The sequence below is a fragment of the Dryobates pubescens genome, chromosome 2, assembly GCF_014839835.1.
Source record: "Dryobates pubescens isolate bDryPub1 chromosome 2, bDryPub1.pri, whole genome shotgun sequence".
In the NCBI taxonomy this organism is placed as follows: domain Eukaryota; kingdom Metazoa; phylum Chordata; class Aves; order Piciformes; family Picidae; genus Dryobates; species Dryobates pubescens.
In genome coordinates, this window is record NC_071613.1 from 52,117,509 (window position 1) to 52,140,861 (window position 23,353).

At 49.3% G+C, this 23,353-nt stretch overlaps 1 protein-coding gene across 2 annotated transcripts in view; it reads left to right on the top strand.

The window, feature by feature from the left end:
* Positions 1-19,227, top strand: part of STAM2 (signal transducing adaptor molecule 2) — a 35,786-nt gene extending 16,559 nt beyond the window's left edge. The window contains exons 5-14 of one of the 2 annotated variants that reach the window (XM_009909431.2): positions 4,027-4,173; positions 6,948-7,017; positions 7,691-7,877; positions 10,241-10,335; positions 11,048-11,130; positions 11,310-11,397; positions 12,858-12,912; positions 14,109-14,262; positions 16,625-16,794; positions 18,045-19,227. In XM_009909431.2, the coding sequence (XP_009907733.1) occupies positions 4,027-4,173; positions 6,948-7,017; positions 7,691-7,877; positions 10,241-10,335; positions 11,048-11,130; positions 11,310-11,397; positions 12,858-12,912; positions 14,109-14,262; positions 16,625-16,794; positions 18,045-18,276 (1,281 nt within the window). In that variant the 3' untranslated portion in view covers positions 18,277-19,227. The remainder of the gene's footprint in view (positions 1-4,026; positions 4,174-6,947; positions 7,018-7,690; positions 7,878-10,240; positions 10,336-11,047; positions 11,131-11,309; positions 11,398-12,857; positions 12,913-14,108; positions 14,263-16,624; positions 16,795-18,044) is intronic. The other variant, XM_054177591.1, reaches the window with a different exon arrangement.
* Positions 19,228-23,353: the final 4,126 nt, after the last annotated feature.

Sequence of the window (23,353 nt, forward strand, 5' to 3'; positions counted from 1 at the left end):
GGGACACCTCACACTACAGCAGGTTGCTCACAGCCACATCCAGCCTGGCTGCAAACACCTCCAGGCATGAGGCTTCCACCACCTCCCTGGGCAACCTGTGCCAGGCTCTCACCACCCTCATGGGGAACACATCCAATCACTTCCTCACATCCAATCTCAATCTACCCATTGCTAGTTTTTTTTCATTCCCCCTAGTCCTATCACTCCCTGACACCCTCCAAAGTCCCTCCCCAGCTTTCTTGGAGCCCCCTGCAGAACCTGGAAGGCCACAATGAGGTCTCCTCGGAGCCTTCTCCTCTCCAGACTGAACAGCCCCAACTCCCTCAGTCTGTCCTCACAGCAGAGCAGCTCCAGCCCTCTGCTCATCCTTGTGGCCCTTCTCTGGACACCTTCCAGCACCTCCAGACCCTTCCTGTGCTAGGGGCTCCAGAACTGGGCACAGTGCTCCGGGTGGGGTCTCACCAGAGTGGAGCAGAGGGGGAGAATCACCTCCCTTGCCCTGCTGGCTCTGCTTCTCTTGCTGCAGCCCAGGCTCTGGTTGGCTTTCTGGGCTGCAAGTGCTCACTGCTGGCTCCTTATGAGCTTCTCATCCCCCAGCACCCCCAAGTCCTTTTCTTCAGGGCTGCTCTCAAGCCAGTCCCTGCCCAGCCTGTATTGGTGCCTGGGATTGCCCTGACTCAGCTGCAGGACCTTACACTTGGTCTTGTTGAACCTCATGAGGTTGTCATGGGCTCACCTCTCCAGCCTGTCAAGGTCCCTCTGGATGACATCCCTTCCCTCCAGTGTGTCTGCTGTGGCAGGCTGATAGCTTATATCTACTCCAAATTTTTACATAGTTATATGACCAATTTTAATTAAAATCTGTGGGTTTTTTCCCCCTGAGCCCTACTTAATTCAATCATGGGGAAGGCAGCTCTTGAAGAGAGTTCTGACTGGATTTCAGCCCATGAAAGGGAAAACCAGGGGAGAAAAACAGACTATGTTTTCACAAGGAAAAGTATAAAGCCTTCAAACTTACTTAGTGTCCAAAGGTCCTCAGAATGCTGAGTGAAGAGATAACAAAGAAGAGAAGACTGAACCTGTTAGGATCAAGCAGCTGATGGGATCTGAATCATAGAACACTTTGGGTTGGAAGGAAACTTAAAGTTCATCCAGTTCCAGCCCTCCTGCCATGGGCAGGGACACCTCACACTAGACCAGGTTGCTCAAGGCCTCAAGGAGGAGAAGTTGCCCTTCTGGTTGTGCAACTGCAGCACAGGAGAGCAGGCAGCAGGCTCCAGAGTGCCCAGAATCCAGTGTGGTGGGGGTTGGAATGGACCTCAAGTGTGGGTGTAATGAACTGGGCAAGCAAACAGCTTTCCCCTGATGACTGCTCCAGCTGCAAAGAAAGATGGCTGATGGGTTAAAAAGGAGAAGTTATGGCTAATGGGTTAAAATAAAAGTTAGTCTCCAAATATATGGGAGGCCTGGAATCAGCAGAGGTGGAGCAAAGCAATTAAGGAAACTAATAAACTTGCTGAGAAGCCAAATGAGTTCACAGTGCTTCTGTTCCTCACTTTCTATGGAAAAATAGGTCTGGAAGTCCTCCCCTTTGTTCTCATTAGCCATGGTCCATTCTGAAATAGAGCCCTGACCTTCGTGGTCTGACAGTGCTTGTGGGTGTGAGAACAAACCTTTAATCCCCTGCAGAGTGGCTGAGTGGAGCAGAAGTTATTTTGTTGGTGGGCAGTGCTGATGTTTCCCCCCCTTCCCTGGCCCACTTGGAGGAGCAGTCTTCAGAGGGCAGATAAAATTGGTCTTTCTCCCTTTGCTCTGTAAGAAAATGAGTTCAGATGAGTGTAAGAAATGCCTTTGTGCTGGGACTGAGCCTATCAGTCTTACTGCAATTAAGTGCCCGAGCTTGTCAGCGTTCTTGCTGTGCCAAAAAGACCTCAGGCTCCTAACCAGCCAAGTGAAGCAGGGGAAGGGGAGCCCAGCAGTCCCAGAACCCTTGTTCCACAGCAGTCTTTCCATCAACAGAACCAGGAAGTGCTTGGAGTCTCAAATGCTTTGGTTTGTGTTTTATCCTGGAGTCACAGAGCTGTTGAGGTTGGATGAGACCTCTCAGGTGTGAAGCCCAACCACTCCCCTAGAGCTCACAATCCCACCACTGCTGCTAACCTACCACCACTAAGCCACATCCCTCAGCACCACATCCATGTGGCTTTTAAGTACCTCCAGGCATGGTGACTCCACCACCTCCCTGGGCAGCCTGTTCCAGTGCCTGAGAACCCTTTCTAGGAAGAAACTGTTCCTGATGTCCAGCTTGACCCTCCCTTGGCACACCTTGAGGCCATTTCCTCTTGACCTGTCACTTGTATGTGAGAAGAGACCAACCTCCACCTGGCTCCAGCCTCTTTTCAAGGAGTTGTAGAGGCCAATGAGGTCTCCCTCAGCCTCCTCTTCTCCATTCTAAACACCCCCAGTTCCCTCAGCTGCTCCTCACCAGCCCTGTTCTGCAGACCCTTCCCCGGCTTGGTTGCCCTTCTCTGGACCCCCTCCAGCCACTCAGTGTCCTTGGAGCAGGGCCCCAGAAGTAGTTGGCATGATCTGCATGTGTGTTAGCTGCTCTGCTGAAGAGTTGTTCTTGCTCCAATCATTTGTTTTTTAGGGCCAGTACAGGCTTAAGCAGCTGATGTTTAATGTTACTGAGGTTTGCTCTGCAGGGTATTCTTTAGCCATACAGTAGAGTTGGTCCCCGTCCCAAACCCTGAGGTATCCCTGTACCTCAGCTCCTCATTCAGGAGCTGGTAGTACAAAGTGTCCCATCAGCTGCTTCACATCATGCAAGGTGAATCATTCCTTGTTGGGAGTGAATCTCAATGAAGGAGACACTTATGGATACACAGAGATCAGGGTTTGGGGAGATCCTGCCACCTGGGAAGTCAAAGAGGGAGAAATGTGGCATCTGAGAAGCCTGCAGAGGTCACAGGAGGTAGGGAAGATGCAGTCTAGGGAAAGACACTAGCTTATGTTAGACCAACTTCTGTGGCTGGGACTGGAGTAATAATACAAATCAGAAGTGATGAAGGGAAAAATGGAGGGGAACTAACACAGAAGTGCAAAGAAGTTGGTAGCAAGCCTTGAATTCTCCAAAACTGGGAACATGGCTAACATTTGAAAAGTCCAAAGTGTTGCCAGTCTCTTTTTTCCCTCACTCACCTAAAATTGACTCCAGTGAAATAACAGCAGACTAGGTGGGTGAGCTGCCTGCACCACCTGAGCTTGGGCTGTGCAGGAGGATTTGCCTCTGAGGGTTGCTGTCAGGCTTGAAGGAGCCCTGATTCAAAATAAGGAGGTTTCTGCCAGACTCAGGGAAATCTGAACTGCCTGGGGTGAAGAGCCTGGGAACTGCTGTGCCAGCTTTCCAGTGAAAGGGTGGTGCTCCAGAAGCTAAGCATGGGATCTCTGAGAGCAGAACTGGGGTATAAAAGATTATATATTCTAGGCTCTGGTTTTCATCAAGCTAATTACAGGATCCCAGAACTGTCAGGGTTGGAAGGGACCTCAAGGATCAGCCAGGTCCAACCCCCTGCCATGGCCAGGGACACCTCACACTACAGCAGGTTGCTCACAGCCACATCCAGCCTGGCTGCAAACACCTCCAGGCAGGAGGCTTCCACCACCTCCCTGGGCAACCTGTGCCAGTCTCTCACCACCCTCATGGGGAACAACTCCTTCCTAACATCCAATCTCAATTTCTAGTTTTGTTCCATTCCCCCTAGTCCTATCCCTCCCTGACACCCTCAAAAGTCCCTCCCCAGCTTTCTTGTAGCCCTCTTCAGGTACTGGAAGGCCACAATGAGGTCTCCTCAGAGCCTTCTCTTCTCCAGACTGCACAACCCCAGCTCTCTCATCCTGTCCTCATAGGAGAGCTGCTTATTAAGGATGTGTATAATAAAATGCTTTTGGTAGCAAAGTTTTACTGAGAGAGAACAACTCTTTTTGAGGTACAAGCATCCCTTTCTATGCAATTTTGTCTTTCAGGCTCATCCAAAAGTATCTGAGAAGCTAAAAACTCTAATGGTGGAGTGGTCAGAAGAGTTTCAGAAGGACCCACAGTGTAGCTTAATATCTGCAACCATTAAATCTTTGAAAGAAGAAGGTGTCACTTTTCCTGCTGCTGGATCACAGGTAAGAGCTGAGCAGGGATTCAAGGTAGTGTCAGATTCAGTGTTCCTGGTGGTGAACAAGTGAAAGAATCACACAGAATCACAGAATGTTAGGGGTTGGAAGGGACTTCCATAGACGAAGTCCAACTCCCCTGCCAGAGCAGGATCACCTAGAGCAGGTCACACAGGAGCACATCCAGGAAGGTTTTGAATGTCTCCAGGGAGGGAGGCTGCACAACCTCTCTGGGCAGCCTGCTCCAGGGCTCTGTCATCTTCACAGTGAAAAAGTCTTTCCTTGTGTTCCCATGGAACCTCCTCTGGCACCCACTGCCCTTTGTCCTGTCACTGGACTGAGCAGGGCCTGGCTCCATCCTCCTGACACTGCCCTGCACGTCTTTATCAACATGACTGAGGCCCCCCTCAGGCCCCTCTGCTCCAAGCTGCAGAGCCCCAGCTCCCTCAGCCTTTCCTCACAGGATGCCTTCAGCATCTTCATGGCTCTGTGCTGGACTCTCTCAAGCAGTTCTTGAGGCCCTTCTTGAAGTGAGGGGCCCAGGACTGGACACAGTATTCCAGATGCAGCCTCTGAAAGTGAGACCTTTTGTGCTTTGATCGGAGGAGAGTAAGATCCTTGGGTTAGTTTGGTTGCCTTGTGCTGAGGTTCATCTATCTTTACATCCTTCCTAAGGAGAAGAACAACAGTCTAAAGGTCATTTCATGATGCCTCCAGGAATTGTTTCACTTCAGATCCTTCTTCTAATCTTTTTGAGACCTTCATTGAGCTGTCAACCACCTTAACTTGAAGCAATTCTACGCCCACACTGTGTACCCAGTGTTTCATGCTTCTGATTGCTGTCTTGGAACACACACCTTCATTTTCCTTCACTGAGCCTCACAAAACAAAGGGCAGGTCTGGAATGGAGGCATTTTGGAGCACGAGCTGTGCTCTGCTTTCCTTCTCATCCCTGTCAGGAAACTCTCCTGGCTCTGCAGTGCTCCAACCCCTGACCCCCCACCCTTTGTGTCTTCCTTCTGGTGGTGTGCCATGCCTCACCTTCTGCTCTGGGTTTTTTTTCCCTATGCTTCATTATTGCTCCTTCTAAATATTTTCCTCTTTTGAATCAAGTGAGGACCAGTCCTGAAAAGCAGAACTTCAGCCCCTCTTAGGTATTCCTCACATGAGTTTTCCTTTTCTCTGTGTTAAACACAGAGGGGGTTCCTTTCCCCCCCCCCCCTTCACTTCTCTCAACCTTTTTCCTTCCTCCACAAAGATGTTTTCAGTTCTAAATCTAGGATATGTGTTAAAACATATGGCAGGAACATAGGAAGATCTACAGCACTGGCAACCAATTAGGCTTCCTTCCCTTCACATACAGGGAAAATGACATCTTGGTGTTTTTACCTCACACACTTCAAACAGGCAGGGCTGAGCTTTCATTGTATGCTGCTGGAAAGCAGCTCCCTGGAGAAGGACCTTGGAGTCCTAGTGGCCAAGAAGGTATCCATGGCACAGCAATGTGCCTTTCTGGCCAAGAAGGCAAATGGTCTCCTGCCTGTCCAGCAGCTCTAGGGAGGTTTTCCTCCCCCTCTACTGTGCTCTGGTGAGACCACATCTGGAGTATTGTGTCCAGTTTAAGAGAGTCAAGGAACTACTGGAAAGAGTCCAGTGGAGGCCATGAGGATGATGAAGGGACTGGAACATCTGTCTGATAAGGAAAGGTTGAGACACCTGGAGCTGGTTGGTCTGGAGAAGAGCAGCCTGAGAGGAGATCTTACTAATGTTTATCAATATCTGAAGGGTGGGTGTCAAGAAGAAGGGGCCAGGCTCTGTCCTATGGTGTCCTGTGATAGGACAAGGGGCAACACTCACAAACTGGGACCCAAGAAGTTCTACCTCAACATGAGGAGAAATTTGTTTGGTGTGAGGGTGCTGGAGGCCTGGAGCAGGCTGCCCAGAGAGGTTGTGGAGTCTCCTCCTCTGGAAGCTTTCAAGCCCCATCTGGATGTGTTCCTGGGTGACCTGCCCTGGGTGACCCTGCTTTGGCAGGGGGGTTGGACTTGATGTCAGGGGTTGGAAGGGACCTCTGACCATTCTCTGATTCTCTCATTGAGTGCACTTGCACAGACTTGTTTTGTAGGACCATTGGTAAGTCCTGGACACAGCAGTGTCTGAAACTTCCTTCCTGTTATCTGCAGGAAGACTTCCTTGTTGGAATGATGTCACTCTGCTGCTGTGTGGGCTTGTTATTTAAGTCATAAGTTTCCAGCTTGATGTATGGTTGCTCTTCCCTCCCATCATCCCACCAGCAGAGACAGAAAGGTGGCTTTTTGTTCTCCAGAGACAGATCTCCCTTTTCAGCAAGTCCAGCTGCTGCTCAGTAACCTGGGTCTTCACAGGTGTAGGTCTCCAAAGAGCTTTTCTTGACTTTGGAAGGGAGGAGTAGAGGACAAAGGTGGAAAGAGCAATCATTTCAGTGAGCAGCCTCACTTGAATAAGCAGCACTGAAATAATGACCTGCCTGAGGTTAGTTATTTAAACTAAATCTGGTGATTTCAATTTGTTCCTTGCTGTATACAAAACAAAAGAAAACCTGGCTGGGATTCTAGAGAATGCTTGTGGGTTGGTTGGTGTTTGGTTTTCTCTTCTTCTAGGAGGTCATTTTGATTCAGTGCTGGAGTGCTGCAGTAAGCAGTGAACCAGAGAGCAAATGATACTAATTATTTTAAGTCTATGATTAGAGAGCTCTGGGGTTTTGTTTGTAACCTCAGCTTGTTCTGTTCCCAACACCTTTGCAGGCTGCCACAAATGCTGCTAAGAATGGCTCAGCCTTGAGTAAGAACAAAGAAGATGAAGATATAGCTAAAGGTAAATTGCTAGTCACAGCCTTGGCTTAGACTTGAGCTCAGAATCTCAGCGTGGTGGGGGTTGGAAGGGACTTGTGGAGATCATCCAGTCCAGTCCCCCTGCTAAAGCAGCAGCACCCGCAGCAGCTTGCCCAGCAGCACAATGGCCAGGTGGGTTTAGAAGCTCTCCAGAGAAGGAGACTCCACAACCTCTCTGGGCAGCCTGCTGCAGGGCTCTGCTCAGCCCATGGATCCAGCCTGGCCAGGTCCCTCTGCAGAGCCTCCTCCTCTCCATCACTCAGTTTGGTGTCATCTGCAAACTTACTGTGGGAGCATTTGATCCCCTCGCCCAGATCACTGATAAAGACATGAAAGAGAACTGTCCCCAGCACTGAGCCCTGGGGGACACCACTGGTGACCAGCCACCAGCTGGAGTTAGCTCCATTCCCCACCACTCTCTGGGCCCAGCCACTGGCCAGTTCTTACCCCAGCAAAGCATCCAGCCACCCAAGCCACGAGCAGCCAGTTTCTGCAGGAGGACGCCGTGAGAAACGGTGTCAGAGGCTTCACTGAAGGCCAGACGCCATCCGCAGCCACTTCTGTGCCAGCAGGCAAGCAAACTGCCTCTGCACTCAGGGTTAACAGACACAAACTTCCTCACTGTGGCTTTTTTTCCCCTCCTCCCTTACCTGCAGCTATCGAGTTGTCACTGCAAGAGCAGAAACAGCAGCAACTGGAAACCAAATCCTTGTACCCATCAGCGGAAGCTCAGCAGAGCAACCAGAGTGCCAGGAAGGTCCGAGCCCTCTATGACTTTGAGGCTGTGGAGGACAACGAGCTCACCTTCAAAAGTGGAGAAATCATTTTGGTTTTGGATGACAGGTAGGGCAGAAGTCTTCAGATACAACTCCTGCTGTCTTAGGCTGGCACGTTTGTGCCCTTTTGTGCTTTTTTTTAACCCCACAGTTGTCACTCTAGCCTCCCCCAGATCCTATCATAGAATTGATAGGGATGGAAGGGACCTCAAGGCTCAGCCAGTTCCAACCCCCCTGCCATGGCCAGGGACACCTCACACTACAGCAGGTTGCTCACAGCCACATCCAGCCTGGCCTTCAAAACCTCCAGGCAGGAGGCTTCCACCACCTCCCTGGGCAACCTGTGCCAGTCTCTCACCACCCTCCTGGGGAAGAACTTCTTCCTGACATCCAATCTGAATCCACCCATTTCTAGTTTTAGTGCAGCAATTGGATGATCCTGTGAGTTAGAATAGAATTAACCATGTTGGAAAAGACTTTTGAGATAACCCAACACCATCTCATCAACTAAACCATGGCACTGAGTGCCTCATCCAGTCTCCTTTTCAACACCTCCAGGGATGGTGACTCCACCACCTCCCTGGGCAGCCCATTCCAATGGCCAACAACTCTTTCTGTGAAGAACTTTCTCCTCACCTCAAACCTAAACTTCCCCTGGTGCAGCTTGAGACTGTGTCCTTTGTTCCATTCCTCCTAGTCCTCTCATTACCTGACACCTTAAAAAGTCCCTCCCCAGCTTTCTTGTAGGCCCCTTCAGCTTGTCTATTTCAAACCACTGGTGGTGCACTGGATGTTAGGAAGAAGCACTTCCCAGCAAGAGAGATTGGCCATTGGAATGTGCTGCCCAGGGAGGTGGTGGAGTCACCGTCCCTGGAGGTGTTTAGGAAGAGCCTGGCTGAGGCACTTGGTGCCATGGTTTAGTTGATGAGATGGTGCTGGGTGATAGGTTGGACTTGATGATCTCAAAGGTCTTTTCCAACCTGGTTGATTCTATTCTATTCTCTAAGGTTGGGTATTTCATTCTGTGGTGCTGCTCCAATTTGCTTGTGCTTTTCAGGATGCTAAGTTGCTTCCAGTGTATGTGATAAGCAAATAGATTTCACACCACAGTGCTAAATGCCAGCTACCCCCAGAAATTACCTCTGGCTATCAAGCCTCAGATTTGCTAAGAATCAAACTGAATTAAAAACACTGAAGGTAATTATTGCTATTTGCACTCGATGGCTATGAAGCAGAACAGCTTCCCTGCTAATACTCTGGTTTAATAGGCTGTGACAGATCAATTCTGTCCCCACTGGTAGTCCCTTCTTGTGTAAACTTGTAGATGAGGCTGTGAAGAGCTCTCACCTAATCAACCTGAAAGCTGAAGTTGTGCTACACATTGAGTGATTGCTTCTGAATGATTTTACTTCCCCAAAACCTTCCTCTTCTCCTCCCCCCCTCTCTGCCTCCTGTTTTGGGCTTTGCTGCTGGGCTGCTCATCCCTACAGATGTTGCCCTTTGCCTTTGTTATCAGATATGCAGGGGAAAAAATGTGTTAGATGTCACAGGTGCTGTGCCAAAAGACCAGAAAAAAGGAAGGTTGGAGAACTGGGTGCAGGGGAACCTCCTAAAGTTCAACAAGGGCAAGTGCAAGGTCCTGCCCCTGGGGAGGGTCAACTCCCTGCACCAGCACAGGTGAGGGAGTGACCTACTGGGAAGCTGCTCCATGGAGAAAGACCTTGGAGTGCTGGTGGACAACAGGTTCCCCAGGAGCCAGCAATGTGCCCTTGTGGCCAAGAAGGCAAATGGTGTCCTAGGGTGCATAAAGAAGAGTGTGGGCAGCAGGTTGTCCTCTGCATCTACTCTGCCCTCATCAGCTACATCTGGAGTGTTGGATGCAATCCTGGGCTCCCCAGTTCAAGAAAGACAGGGAAGTAGTGGAGAGAGAGCCCTGGGGAGGCTCCAAAGATGCTGAGGGGCCTGGAGCATCTCTGTGAGGAGGAAAGGCTGAGAGCCTGGAGAAAGGCAGCGCCAGAGGAGCTCTTCCCAGTGCTCAGCTGTGTGGACCTGTGTGGGGCAAGAGGCTGGGGCCAGACCCTTGTCAGTGGTGCCCAGGTACAGGACAAGGGGCAATGGGCACAAACTGGAAGTCAGGAGGTTCCACCTGAAGATGAGGAGAAAGTTGTTTGGTGTGAGGGTGCTGGAGGCCTGGAGCAGGCTGCCCAGAGAGGTTGTGGAGTCTCCTTCTCTGGAGAGCTTCCAACCCCAGCTGGGCATCGTGCTGCTGGGCAAGCTGCTGTGGGTGCCCCTGCTTTATCTGGAGGGTTGGACTGGATGATCTCCAAAGGTCTCTTCCAATCTCACTGTGCTGGGATTCTGTGGAGAGCCCCAGAGCTGCTGCTGACACTGCTGCTGCTCAGGGTTTGTAACACAGCTTTATTTCCACAGTGACACCAATTGGTGGAAAGGTGAAAATCACAGAGGAGTGGGACTCTTCCCATCTAATTTTGTGACTTCTGACTTGACTGTGGAGCCTGAGGCAGGTGAGTTAGCTACTAAAAGCTGGCACATTACTTTAGTAAGGTGACTTCATGGTGGAACTAGTGATTAGCCCATCAGCTCAACAATGTCCTGAAATTGGCCCAAGGAACGATCTGAGAACCAAATCCTGCCCTTCTTTCAAACAAGGGAGCTGCTGGAGCTCACTTTACTGTTTTCTGTCTTCTGATTCTCTCCTGAGTTGTCCTCCTTGACAAAAGTTCCATTCAATTTGCATCATTCTTTGTCAGTAACCTCTCAGATAAGAATCCAGTAAGTTGCCATTTTCACATGTCTCTTCAGCCCTCAGCCCTGGTCTAGGATCACCTTCTTACTGGTGTCAGTGGTTTGCAAGCATCACACTGTGAGCTTTGCTCATCCTCCTGACACCAAAATAAATGTTAGCACTTTGAACTTGGCTGAAAGCAGCTATAGATGTGTTGGAAGTGTTTGTAGATGCTAACATGACTCTAGAGTCTTTCCCTTGCTGGGGCTAAGTTCATGATCATGCTAACAGCCCAAAGGAAGCAGCTTGTCAGAACTGTTTGCAGGCAAAGCCATCACCCCTTCTCCAGCAGCTAGGTGCCTCACTGCTTGAAGTCTTTATTCAGTGTCTCTCTCCTTGCAAGATCTGATGGCAAGCAAGGAGGAAGAACGTGTGCTTGAAGTTAGCACACAAGTCAGCTGCAGAGAAGAAACTAATGTTTGTTCTTTCAGCAGCTGTGGAGAAAAATTCTGTTCCTGAGGATGCAGCAGAAGATGTTAAGAAAGCAGAACCTGAGCCAGTTTATATAGATGAGGTATGCAGCCACCTTCCAGCTAAAGCACTGCTGAGCTGTTCCAGGGCTTGAAGCATTCTTTTGGGTGCTGAATGTTAGCAGATAATTCATGAGCTATAAAGAAGTTTTAATTAGAGAATTAAGCCAGTCCCTGCCACGCTTCAGCAAGCACTGTGCCTAATCCTCTCTTCACCTTCCAGGATAAGATGGATAAAACACTGCAAGTACTTCAGAGTATAGACCCTACAGATTTAAAGCTTGATTCTCCAGATCTTCTAGACTCAGAAGGTACTTTGAGCTCATTTTTTTTTGGGGGGGGGGTGTGTGTGTGTGTTGCTTCTCACAGTTCCCTTGTGTGGATGGGGCTGGTAATTCTTTTGTGGTTATTTTAAGCTTAGGGAAAGCATGCTCTGTGCTAATAGCATGCTGTGGAATTTCACAGTGGGAGCATGAAGCTCTGTGTGGAACTCTCCAATTCTCTAATAGTTGCCAAGCCAACTCCATGTTCAGCAGAGTCATTTGCATAACTCCCAGCTAGTGCACAATGTGATCTTTGCAAGATCTAGCCACCTATCCAACTCTGCTTGAAATAAGCAGTTTGGGGTCAAAATCCCTCCCAGATACTGCTGGTTAGGAGGGGAGAAGCAGAGCCAAGCAGCTGAAGGTGTGTAAGAACAATTGCATTTAGAAAGGAGTCTTCCTAGGATGGGAAGACTGAAGGAGAAGGAGGCTCTGTGGTGCAGCAGATGTGGGTGGACTCGCAGTCAGTCTAGATTGGATGTTCCAGAAGGAGATGAAGGTTGTAGATCTTGCACAAGGCAAGCAGAAATGCAAAATTCTCCACATGGGCCATGCTTCATCAGTAGCATTCTGCTTGAGAGGGTGGATGGCCAAGGAGAAGAACCAAAGTCATTCTCCTGTCTGGTGGGGCTGGAGGAACGGGATACACATGCCAGGGCTTGACAGCCCTTTTGGGGAGGAGGTTGTTCCTCATGTCCAGCCTGAAGCTCCCTTGGTACAACTTGAGGTCATTGCCTCTCTCCTTATCTGGGCAGAGCAAAGAATTTACAGTAACAGCAGCACTGCAGAGGGACACCAGAGGGCTGGGACTACCCTTAGCTGGCCAGATGATCACAGAATGTTAGTGGTTGGAAGGGACCTCAAAAGAACATCAAGCCCAACCCTCCTGCTAGAGCAGGACCACCTAGGGTAGGCCACCCAGGAATGGGTTTTGAATGTCTCCAGTGAAGGAGACTCCACAACCTCTCTGGGCAGCCTATTCCACTCACTGTCATGCTGCAGGGTCTAGAGAGCACTCTGGGGCAGCAGACACAGCTCTTGCAGGGAAGAAAGAGTCTTGTGGTGGATCAGAAATGATGCATCCAGGCAATAAATGACAGTGGTGGGATCTGCAGGGACTTTGTCCAGTTATTCTCAACAGGCAAGATTTGCTTGGGGAGTGGTGAGGAGGCTCAAGCTGAGGAATTTTTAAAGCAAAGAGTGGCTCACCCTCACAAAAGTGATGAGCAGGTGAGAAGCTTTTGTGTTGAGGACCATCTCATTTCAACTAGATTATTACCTAGAAAGGTTGGACCAGATGCTCCTCGGGGTCCCTTCCAACCTGGCCCTCTGTGATCATAACTAGGGGCACTCTCCAGTTTCCTGTCACTTTAGTGTATTTGGATAAAGTACTTTGTTCATTTGGCCTCTACCAGCCTCTAACCACCTCCATGCTCTTGCCTCCACAGATATTTGTCAGCAGATGGGTCCAATGATAGATGAAAAACTGGAAGAGATAGATAGGTGAGCCAGAACCTAGCTTCTGTGTTGCTTACCTTAAACTCTGCACTTGTATCAATCTCTCTTCACTTCTTCCATCTCCCAAGCTAGGAAATCATCCCAGACAGAAACTCTGACTATTCTACCTTTTATTTTTCAACATGTAGGTACTGAGGTCCCAGATTTGGCTGCTCCTCTCCCAGATTCGCTGCCTAAATTACTGGGTGCATTTTACTGCTTGTGTGGCTCCAGCCTTTTGCAGTCTTGTCTAGTACTTAGTATTTTCAGTCTGCCACTGACTGTCCTCCATGACAGGAAAAATCTGGTCACCACTGTCTTCACCTTTTCCTCTCAGGCTCCTGGGGATACTTGAGGATGAAAAGGAAAGGTGACTAACACCTGTGCAGTTGTGTTGTCTTGTTGCAGCTAGGGAAGGGCAGTAGGTGACCATTTGGACTCTGCTTCTAGTGCCAGTGGTGAGAGGAGGAGGAGGAGGAGAGTGGTAGGAGAGGAGTGTTGGGAGGAAGAGGGGAGTAGTTCAAGAGGTCTAAGGAGGAGAGTGGTGGGAGGAGGAGGGTGGAGAGTGGTCCAAAGGGTCTAAGGAGGGGAGAGGTCCAAGAGGTTTAAGGAGTGATCCAAGGGGTCTGAGGAAGGGAGTGGTCCAAGGGGTCTAAGGAGTGGTCTAAGAGGTCCAAGAAAGAGAGAGGTCCAAGAGGTCTGAGAGGAAAGTGATCCAAGGGGTCTGAGGAGGAGAGTGGTCCAAGAGGTCTAAGGAGTGGTCTGAGGGGTCCAAGGAAGAGAGAGGTCCAAGAGGTCTGAGGAGGGAAGTGGTCCAAGAGGTCTAAGGACCTCTAAAGGGTATAAGAGTGGTGTAAGAGGTCTAAGGAGACTGGCCTGTGAGGAGGAGAATGGTAGTTGTCCAATACAGAGGTGTTAAGAAATCAACCAGCTACATTGCTCATGATTTGTTTTCTTCCATATTCAGACCAGTTTCATGAACCACTCTTTCTTTAGCACCTAACATAAGATGTTAGGGAAACGTGCCCCCTCCCTGGAGGTGTTCAAGGCCAAGTTGGATGAGGCCTTGAGCAGCCTGGTCTAGTGGAAGGTGTCCCTGCCCACAGCAGGGGGGTTGGAACTGGATGATGTTGAAGGTGCCTTCCAACCCAACCCATTCTCTGATGCTCTGAACCTTAGTGTTTGCCTCTGTTTCACAACAGAAAACACTCAGAATTATCTGAACTGAACGTGAAAGTTCTAGAAGCCCTGGAGCTCTATAACAAGCTGATGAATGAAGCCCCAATGTATTCAGCTTACTCCAAACTCCACCATCCTGCACAATACCCACCCACATCTTCTGGTGTCTCAGTGCAGGTCAGTATCCCTTTCTGGAAACAGAGAGTTGCCTGATATAGAGTTTTCTATTTCCAAAGAGATGACAGCAGCACAAGGAAGCTGGTTAGCCTACGAACAATCTGACATTGCCTGTTGACTCTTTATAGCCTTCAGCAGGAAATATCATTTACCTGCTGGAGCAGGGGGGGCTCCAACTTGCAGCTACCTGCTTCTACACAAAGGTTTGGCTGCTGATTCTTTTGCTCTGCTTAAGGTGACCTGCTCCTGGGTGAAGGTTTGGTTGTCCATTTTGCTCTGCTTAAAGATACTGCCTGGAAAAGACTAAAAGATTCCTTTCCATGATGAATTGTTTTTTTTTTACAGTCAGAACTCTGTGTTTCAAGCAGCTTGGTGGGATATTCTTGCTGTGAGTCATGTCCTCAGCCTTCAAGTCAAAGCTTACCTTCTTATCTAATAGCAGGGGGAGCTTTAATATCAGTGCTTTAATCATCAGTGCAGTGAACTTCTAAATATAGTAACACTGCTCTGCTTTTAGCACTTTATTTTTTTCTCTTCTATTAGGCAGAAATTCTTTGCAGTGAGGGTGGTGAGACACTGGAACAGGTTGCCCAGGGAGGCTGTGGATGCCCTTTCCCTGGAGAGTTGTTCGAGACCAGGCTGGATAAGGCCTTGAGCCAACCTGGGCTAGTGGGAGGTGTCCCTGCCCATGGCATGGGGGTTGGAACTGGATGATCCTGAAGGTCCCTTCCAACCCAACCCATTCTGTGAATCTATGAATTCAGAGAATCAACAAGGTTGGAAAAGACCTTTGAGATATCAAGTCCAACCTATCACCCAACACCATCTCATCAACTAAACCATGGCACCAAGTGCCTCAGCCAGGCTCTTCCTAAACACCTCCAGGGATGGTGACTCCACCACCTCCCTGGGCAGCACATTCCAATGGCCAATCTCTCTTGCTGGGAAGAACTTTCTCTTCACCTCCAGCCTAAACCTCCCCTGGCACAGCTTGAGACTGTGTCCTCTTGTTCTGGTGCTGGTTGCCTGGCAGAAGAGACCAACCCCCACCTGGCTACAACCTCCCTTCAGGGAGTTGTAGAGAGCAAGAAGGTCTCCCCTGAGCCTCCTCTTCTCCAGGCTGAGCAACCCCAGCTCCCTCAGCCTCTCCTCTAGAACTGAAGATGTTATTTTAGGGGGTGTAGCTGCTCAGAGCTGTTTTCAAGTCTCTCTGATGTGCCATGCTTGATGTTGTGGTGGGTTTAGGCTGTGCCTTTAAAATGTAGTTGCAGATTTGGGGCAGAAAAGTAGAAAGCTAGCAATAAATCACTGCTGGGTGGAAAAAGGAAAACTCAAGATGGTTCTAAACAATTTCTGAGGATGTCTTAGGAAAACCACAATGGAGAAGAAAGATTTGATTATTATTATTACTCTTGTTTGAAAGGTCCTTTCTGGAGAAAGCCAAGAATGGGAGGTTTTGCTTTAAGTGGATTTAATGTTAATTGTTCAGTGGGAAAAGAATAGTTGCCATAGCAACTCCAGATCTGAAAATATGTCAGTTAAATGTAATTCCCTGTCCTCAGCTCCTGCTAAGGGTGGAAAATTCATTACATTTGGAGGTTACAAAGTAATTGAAGCCAAAAGGCAACTGGAGTTTACTGCTTCTTCCAAGAGGAATGCATCCAGTGGTGGAAAACACAGGACAAGTGCTAAGCTTGCTGGGCTGAGAGCCGTTCCGTGGTGCAAAAATATCTGTTCCTTCGGTGTCCATGTCCTAGCCAAAGTCTAAAACCAGACTTGTGTGGATTGAGCATGTTGCACCACCTGCTCCATCTGCATTTGGAGCAGAGACTTGCATCTTAAAGCAGAAAAGAAATCAAGAAACGGAAGGTTTTGCTTTCCTTTTGTGTTGCAGCCTTGGAATATTCCTCTGTTTTAATCTCCAAAGCGTGTTAAATAACAAACCTCATATGGTGCCCCTCTTCCTACTCAACTCTGTGCATTCAAAATATGCCAGGCTTGAACATTTTAAAGGCAAAGCAAATGAAAGAGAGAGAGGAAGAAATGAGGTTCCTGGGGAAGGCAAAGGCCTTCTGCGTGGTACGGAAGGTTCTTCTTTCACCCGTCAAGCCCTGACCTCGCTAGCAGAGCGTGTCTGGGAAAGGATGAGGAAACAAAAGATGCTGAAATCCAGGGGGTCTGCTTAAAATGTGTGTTGAGAAATGACAGGGATTGGGTTTAGAGCCTTGTTGAAACAATGAAGTGGTGTCCATCCAGCCTCTGAACCCCAACGTGTTCGGTCGTCCTGGGGATGATCTGTGCCACACCTGCTGCTGCTCAACTGAAAACTAAAGGTCCAAAATTGTTTGGCTTTTATTTACAGTCATATCCTGTACAGCCACCTAGTGGAAACTACATGATCCAGGGTGTTCACCAAGTCACCATCTCGCCGGGTTACAGCCTGGGACCTGATCAGATGGGACAGCTGAGGTCTCTGCCACAAAGCATCAACTCGTCTGGAGCAGCTCAGCCAGCTCAAGCTGCCTACTTAAGGTATCCCTTCAGCAAAGGCTTAAATCTCCTTGTTCCTGATGGGAGCTTTGCTGCTGTGTCAGGGGGTTGTGTGCTGTTGGATGTTATGCCTGCATGGAGGACTGTGTGATCATTGAGGAGGGTGGGGGAGACCCTGGCCTGGGTTGCCCAGAGAGGTGGTAGATGCTCCATCCCTGGAATTATTCCAGGTGAGATTGTTTGGGGCTCTGAGCAACCTGCTCTAGTTGCTGATGTCCCTGCTGACTGCAGGGGGGTTGGACTAGATGAGCTTTGAAGATCCCTTTCAACCCAAACCATGCTGTGGCATTGAAAATACACAGATCACTTTTAGAATCATAGAATAAAATCATGGTGTGGTTTTGGCTGGAGAAGACCTTCAAGTTCCTCAACTCCAACCATTGTAACTCCTTGAAGTCTTGTGCTAAGCTATGTCTCTCAGCACCACAATATTGGCTTTGAAACCCCACAAGGATGGTGACTTCACTGCCCTGGGCAGCCTGGTCCAGGCCTTGATAACTCTTTTGGAGAAGAAATGGTTCTTATTTCCAACCTATGCCTCCCCTGGTACAACCTGAGGCTATTTCCTCTCAACTGATCACTTTTTCCTTGGAAGAAGAGACCAATCCCCCAACCTGGCTCCAGCCTCCTTTCAGGGAGCTGTAGAGAGCAATGAGGTCTCCCCTCAGCCTCCTCTTCTCCAAACAACCTCAGCTGGTCCTCACCAGCCCTGTTCTTCAGACCCTTCACCGGCTTTGTTACCCTTCTCTGGACACACTCCAGCCCCTCAGTGTCCTTCTTACAGTGCTTTTTGGCCTGAGCAGAGCCCTTCCCTGCAGCCCAGTTGTGTGAGCTGTGGCAGGAATGGGATGGAATTGGAATGGAATTGGAATAGAATGGAATTAGAATGGGATGGGATGGAATGGAATGGAATGGAATGGGATGGAATGGAATGGAATGGAATGGAATGGAATGGAATGGAATGGAATGGAATGGAATGGAATGGAATGGAATGGAATAGAATAGAATTAACCAGGCTGGAAAAGACCTTTGAGATCATCAAGTCCAACCTATCACCCAGCACCATCTCATCAACTCAACCATGGCACCAAGTGCCTCAGCCAGGCTCTTCCTAAACACCTCCAGGGATGGGGACTCCACCACCTCCCTGGGCAGCCCATTCCAATGGCCAATCTCTCTCTCTGTGAAGACAAGGGGGAGGTAAGCAGGAGCTGTGCTGTGTGTCGTTGCAGCCCCGGGCCCGACGCCGTGCTGAACCAGCCCTACGGCAGCCCCAGCCCCGCCGTCCCCTCCGCCGCCGGCACCGCCGCCTACGCCCCGCAGCAGATGGGAATGGCCGTGGATCTCTCAGCCTACCAGAGCAACACACCCAGCTTGCCTCAGGGACCAGCTTATCCCCTGGCAGTTCCTGCTCATTCCGTGCTGCAGCAACAAACTAATTACCACCAGCAGCCTCTCCTCTAAAAGCGAAGCAGCTCCTGTCTCCCGCTTAGCGAGTGAAGGCTGCCTGACCCGATGAGTTGGAGAAGGAACCTGCCCCGAGATGGCAAACCCCATGGTTGTTGGGTTTGGGTTCTGGCTTTTTATGTTGTTGTTCACTTTGAAATAACCCAGCAGGGTCTCAGATATGCAGCAGATCTGATTGTTGAGCATTTGCATAATACCCTGAACTAGATTTAGCTGATGGTTTTCAAATCATTCCAGTTTCCTCTGGGCCCTTTGTGGTTGGTTGGTTGGTTGGTGGTGGTGGTTGTGGTTTTTTTCCCCCAGCCCTTTCCAGCAAACACCACTTGTGAAGCTTCACTTCAAAGAGATGCTCCCCAAAATAGTAGTTTGGTTGTTTTTTTTTCTTCTTTTAAAATGTATTTTTAGGAAACTTGAGGATGCTTAATCATCCTTCTGTGTTGCTCTCATGAAGTGTCGGTATCTTGCTCTCATCCTTACCCAAGGGAACCTCTGCTGCTGTAGAGAGCACCTCCTGTCTGCGCTGCGCGACGGGAGCGGCCGCGGGAGGACGACAGCTGGAGGGGGACCTGGTTTGATGCTGTGACAGTGAGGACCGCGGGCCTACAGCAGTAGGAGAAAGGAGGTTTTTGCAGTGCTGCCTGAGAGGTGGTTTTGGAAGCTGCAGAGAACATCTGATGTGTTTTCTCTTGAGGAAGGCAGGTGGGGGTTTGCTGGAGCTCGCTTTCGGCAGAGGTGGTCCTGCAAGCACAAGTCTCCTTTGCAAGAGCAGGCAAGGGATGCTCCCAGCTGACTGTGTGGGCACTCTGTGGATGGATCCAAGGTGCTGAGCCAGGGGCTCGTACAGAATCTCTTTTCTTCTCCTTTCTGGATGTGTTTAGAAGTGAAGGAGTATTGTAGTTCCTTGTGGTAAAAGGGAGGAGGCTCAAGAATGTTCGAAGCCTTTTAAGACTGAGAATCCACCTTGTTCTTTTTCCAGCGGGGAGCTAAGTGGAACAAGAATCTTTCTGGGACCAGAGGGCTCTTTGCCTCTCCTGGATTTCCTTTCTCTGCCACCATTTCCACCTCTGAGGGCACATCAGTCAGAGAAACTGAAACGATTGGCCGAGGTGTATTTGACGCAGCGGTGCTTTGTGGGGGGCACCGTGCTGGGACTGGGCTGGGTTCGGGCTCCTCCTTTGATCCAAGGAGCAGTTGCGTGCTGCAAGCCCGCAGCAAAGCCTTGGAGCTGTGGAAGCTTTTGGTGGCCACGAAAAGAAATCCAAGAATTTCTGCCCTGATGCACTTTTTTTTTTTAAGGGGGTGGGGTTTGTCCAAGAGGAGTGGGATTGTCTTTGAGGAATGTGGGAATTCTTCCTGTTGTTGTTTCAGCCTCTGGGTCAAGTCACTATTTCTCTACCCACTTCAGCACAGTCGTATTTCTGCTGCTTTTAAACAGTGATGAGTAATAATCTTTAAATTGGGCACATAATGAAAGCAAATCACTCATTTAACACATCTTGGCTCAGTGCATGAAACTCCCAGATGTCTCAGTAAGTTTGTTTGTTTGTTTGGGGGGGGTCTGAATTTTCTACCAAGTGAGAACTCTCTCAGCTTGTGGGCTGCTGAATATCAAACCCCAGCCTTCCCTCCATTCCTTTCCTCTGCTGTTTAACTGTTTAGTGTCATGACCTTATTGATTTGCAGCCTCATGCATGTGCAGTGAGGCACCTTTCAATCTGCTCTTCTGAATCATAGTTTTGATTTCAATCTGTGCAATCAGAGGGAAGCTTTTGTCTTTCCTTTTGACCTTTCATTTCTCTTTGTCCTTCACCCCCTCCCCCAGAAGTAGTTTAGCACACACCTTGCAATACTGAAGTATTAGGACAACTTGTTCTTTACTAAGAAGAAATCATTTTGATGCTGCTGTTCCAAATTCTTCATGTTTGGAGATGTCTGACTTTGTTCCAGGTGGGTGTGTAGTCAGACTAAACCATGCTGTGTTGTCGATATTGATTCTTCATTGAGATGAAAATAGATGTTTTCATTGATCCAGCAAAACTTGTCAGCCTGGGGGGCACCTCCCAGTTGACTGCCTGGCTGGTGGGCACCTTCCAGTTGAGTGCCTGGCTGGTGGGCACCTCCCAGTTGACTGCCTGGCTGGTGAGCACCTCCCAGTTGGCTGCCTGGCTGGTGGGCACCTCCCAGTTGAGTGCCTGGCTGGTGGGCACCTCCCAGTTGACTGCCTGGCTGGTGAGCACCTCTCAGGTGACTGCCTGGCTGGTGGGCACCTTCCAGGTGGCTGCCTGGCTGGTGGGCACCTTCCAGGTGACTGCCTGGCTGGTGAGCACCTCCCAGTTGAGTGCCTGGCTGGTGAGCACCTTCCAGGTGACTGCCTGGCTGGTGAGCACCTCCCAGTTGAGTGCCTGGCTGGTGGGCACCTTCCAGGTGACTGCCTGGCTGGTGAGTACCTCCCAGTTGAGTGCCTGGCTGGTGAGCACCTTCCAGGTGACTGCCTGGCTGGTGAGCACCTTCCAGGTGACTGCCTGGCTGGTGAGCACCTCCCAGTTGAGTGCCTGGCTGGTGAGCACCTCCCAGTTGAGTGCCTGGCTGGTGAGCACCTCCCAGTTGAGATGGCAAGAGAGCTGTGATTTAATTATGTTCAGTTAATTACTGACTATAAATAATGTATATACTAATTTGTCTTCAGATTTTCTACATGGCTCCATAAGCTGCACACTGTCCAAGCCTGAAGTTTTCTACAGAGCAGGATTTGTCCTCTCTCTCTCTCTCTCTTTCTCATCTCTCCTCCTCCCAATTCTGTGATATGCAACTTGTAGATAGTGTAAAATAATTTAATTATTGTTCAAAATGGTGTATTTAGAGGGGGTTTTGGTGTTAATAGCCTCTTGTTTTCTCTCTCTCTGTACTTCTCTACATGACCATATTTATTTTGAAGGCCTGATTGTAACTGAACATGCTGCCAAAGGATTTCTCTAACTTCCAGTTTCTACACCAGGTTTCTACCAGCCCTTTTATTATCAGGGTTGAGAACTTCTGCTTTTTTTTCCACAGAGACTCATCATGGTTAACATAGACATGGGGGGCAACTTTCTAATGAGCCTTTTCTTGTCACCTCTCTTGTTTCCCTGGGTGTTGGAAAAACCTCAGCGCTAGGTAAATTTTCTTCTGTTGTGTCTGAAAGCAACAGTTGGGTTTGTCTCGTGTCACCATGCACAGCTGTGTTTGGAGAAGTCTTGGTCTTTCAGGCAGCCTTGGGCTGATGAATGCATTCTCTGTTTCATTTGGGGCAGAAGTGGTGATGTTTAGGGATCAGGTTGTCTCTCTCTGCACCGAGCAGAGCCTGCAAAATATTGTTGTGCGTTCGTTGTCCTTCAGGTTTTGTTGGTAGATGTTGGTGGACTTGTGGACCAGTGTCATTCTTTTGAAGGCTGTCCTTCAGAGAGGAGAGCTGAGGGGGACGTGGCTGCTGCTGCTGCAATCTCTTCCAGGAGTTGTTTTCTGATAGGAAGATTTATTGGTTTGGTTTGTCCTTATTTTTATCTATGCATCTTTTTCTTTTCCTTCTAAGAGATAATAGGCACTACTCTTGCTGACACTGAACACTGTGATCTAGCTGCTGAATGAATGAATAACTTCCTACAATTTATGGCTCTTGGCAGTTCAATTGAACACTCAAACTGTTTGGAATTGGTGAAAATGAAAAGAAATAGAGCTGGGGCAGGTCGTGGGCACGGCTGAGCTTTCACAGCTCCTCTCCCTTCACCAGCACTGGAACTGATGGGAGGCACACCTGAACTTTGGAGTTCTGCTTCTCCTTCGGTGCGGGGTTGAAGGAGAAGACGTTAAGAGATGTGTCACAGTTCTTACAGAAAATGATCTTAAAGAGTTTGCAGTATGAAGAAGAGGGATCTGCTGTGTTGGGCTTTCCATGAGGCCTCCTGTCTGCAATCTGTGTGCATTGCCTTGTGTGAATAAAACAAAGTTTGGTTAACAAACACGGGCGGTCTCTTCTCTTTGCTACCTGGACAAGCCCTTGCCAGAGGGATGAAGCAAAAGCCATGCCCTTCTCTGCTCCCCTCTGTTCTCCTGCTGAGCCCTCAGCTTTGCTCCTTTGTGGGGATCCATGACAGAGGAGTCCCTCCTGGGCTTGCATCCCCGGGCTGTGCCACCAGCCTGACTGCCTCCAGCTCGTTATGTTCCCTGTCAGCACTCTGGAAGAGAGCATTGCATAGCTGTGCTGCCCTTCACCCCTGTTGATGAGCTCTTCAGCTGGGAGCCAGCACCCTGCTGCCTGAAGTGTCAGTGGGTTAGCAAGAGGGCACTGCCAAGTGTGAACTCAGGGAGTTGGAGAGAGCAATTCTGCATTAAGTGATCCTATATTTCACCAGACTTGGCAAGGAAAGCAAGTGCACTGCTCTAATTCTGATGGTGTGGAGCACCCTGGCTTAGTGGAAGGTGTCCTTGCCCACGGCAGAGGGTTGGAACTAGATGATGACAAACAGGAGGAACTTCTTTAAGGGTTGCAGAGCACTGGAGCAGGCTGCCCAGAGAGGTGGTGGTGTCTGCATCTCTGGAGACACTCAAAACCGCCTAGATGTGTGCCTGTGTGGCCTTCTGTAGGTGAACCTGCCTTGGCAGGAGAGTTGGACTCGATGCAGAGGTCTCTTCCAGCCCCTGCTATCCTATGGTTCTGTGTCTGATCTTGAAGGTCACTTGCAACCCAAACCATTCTGTGGTCCTGAGCAACCTGGTCTAGTGGAAGGTGCCCCTGCCCATGGAAGGGCTTTGGAACTAGGTATCTTTAAGATCCCCTCCAACTCAAACCATTCCATGATCTTAAGAGCCATGATTGTGTATGACTTACAGGTTTTCACCAAGGCTCTCAACAAATGATTTCCACAGAGACTCTCAACAAATTCTTCAGGGATCTCTAACTCATCCAAGAAAAAAGAATGAATCCTTGAATCAGAATGAATCCTTGTGCTTTTAGACATGTCTTCTGCTTAGGCTGTGAATGGACACCCAAAACAAAAGGCAAGCCAGCAGCCTAATGGACCTGAGAACAGCTCTTTGA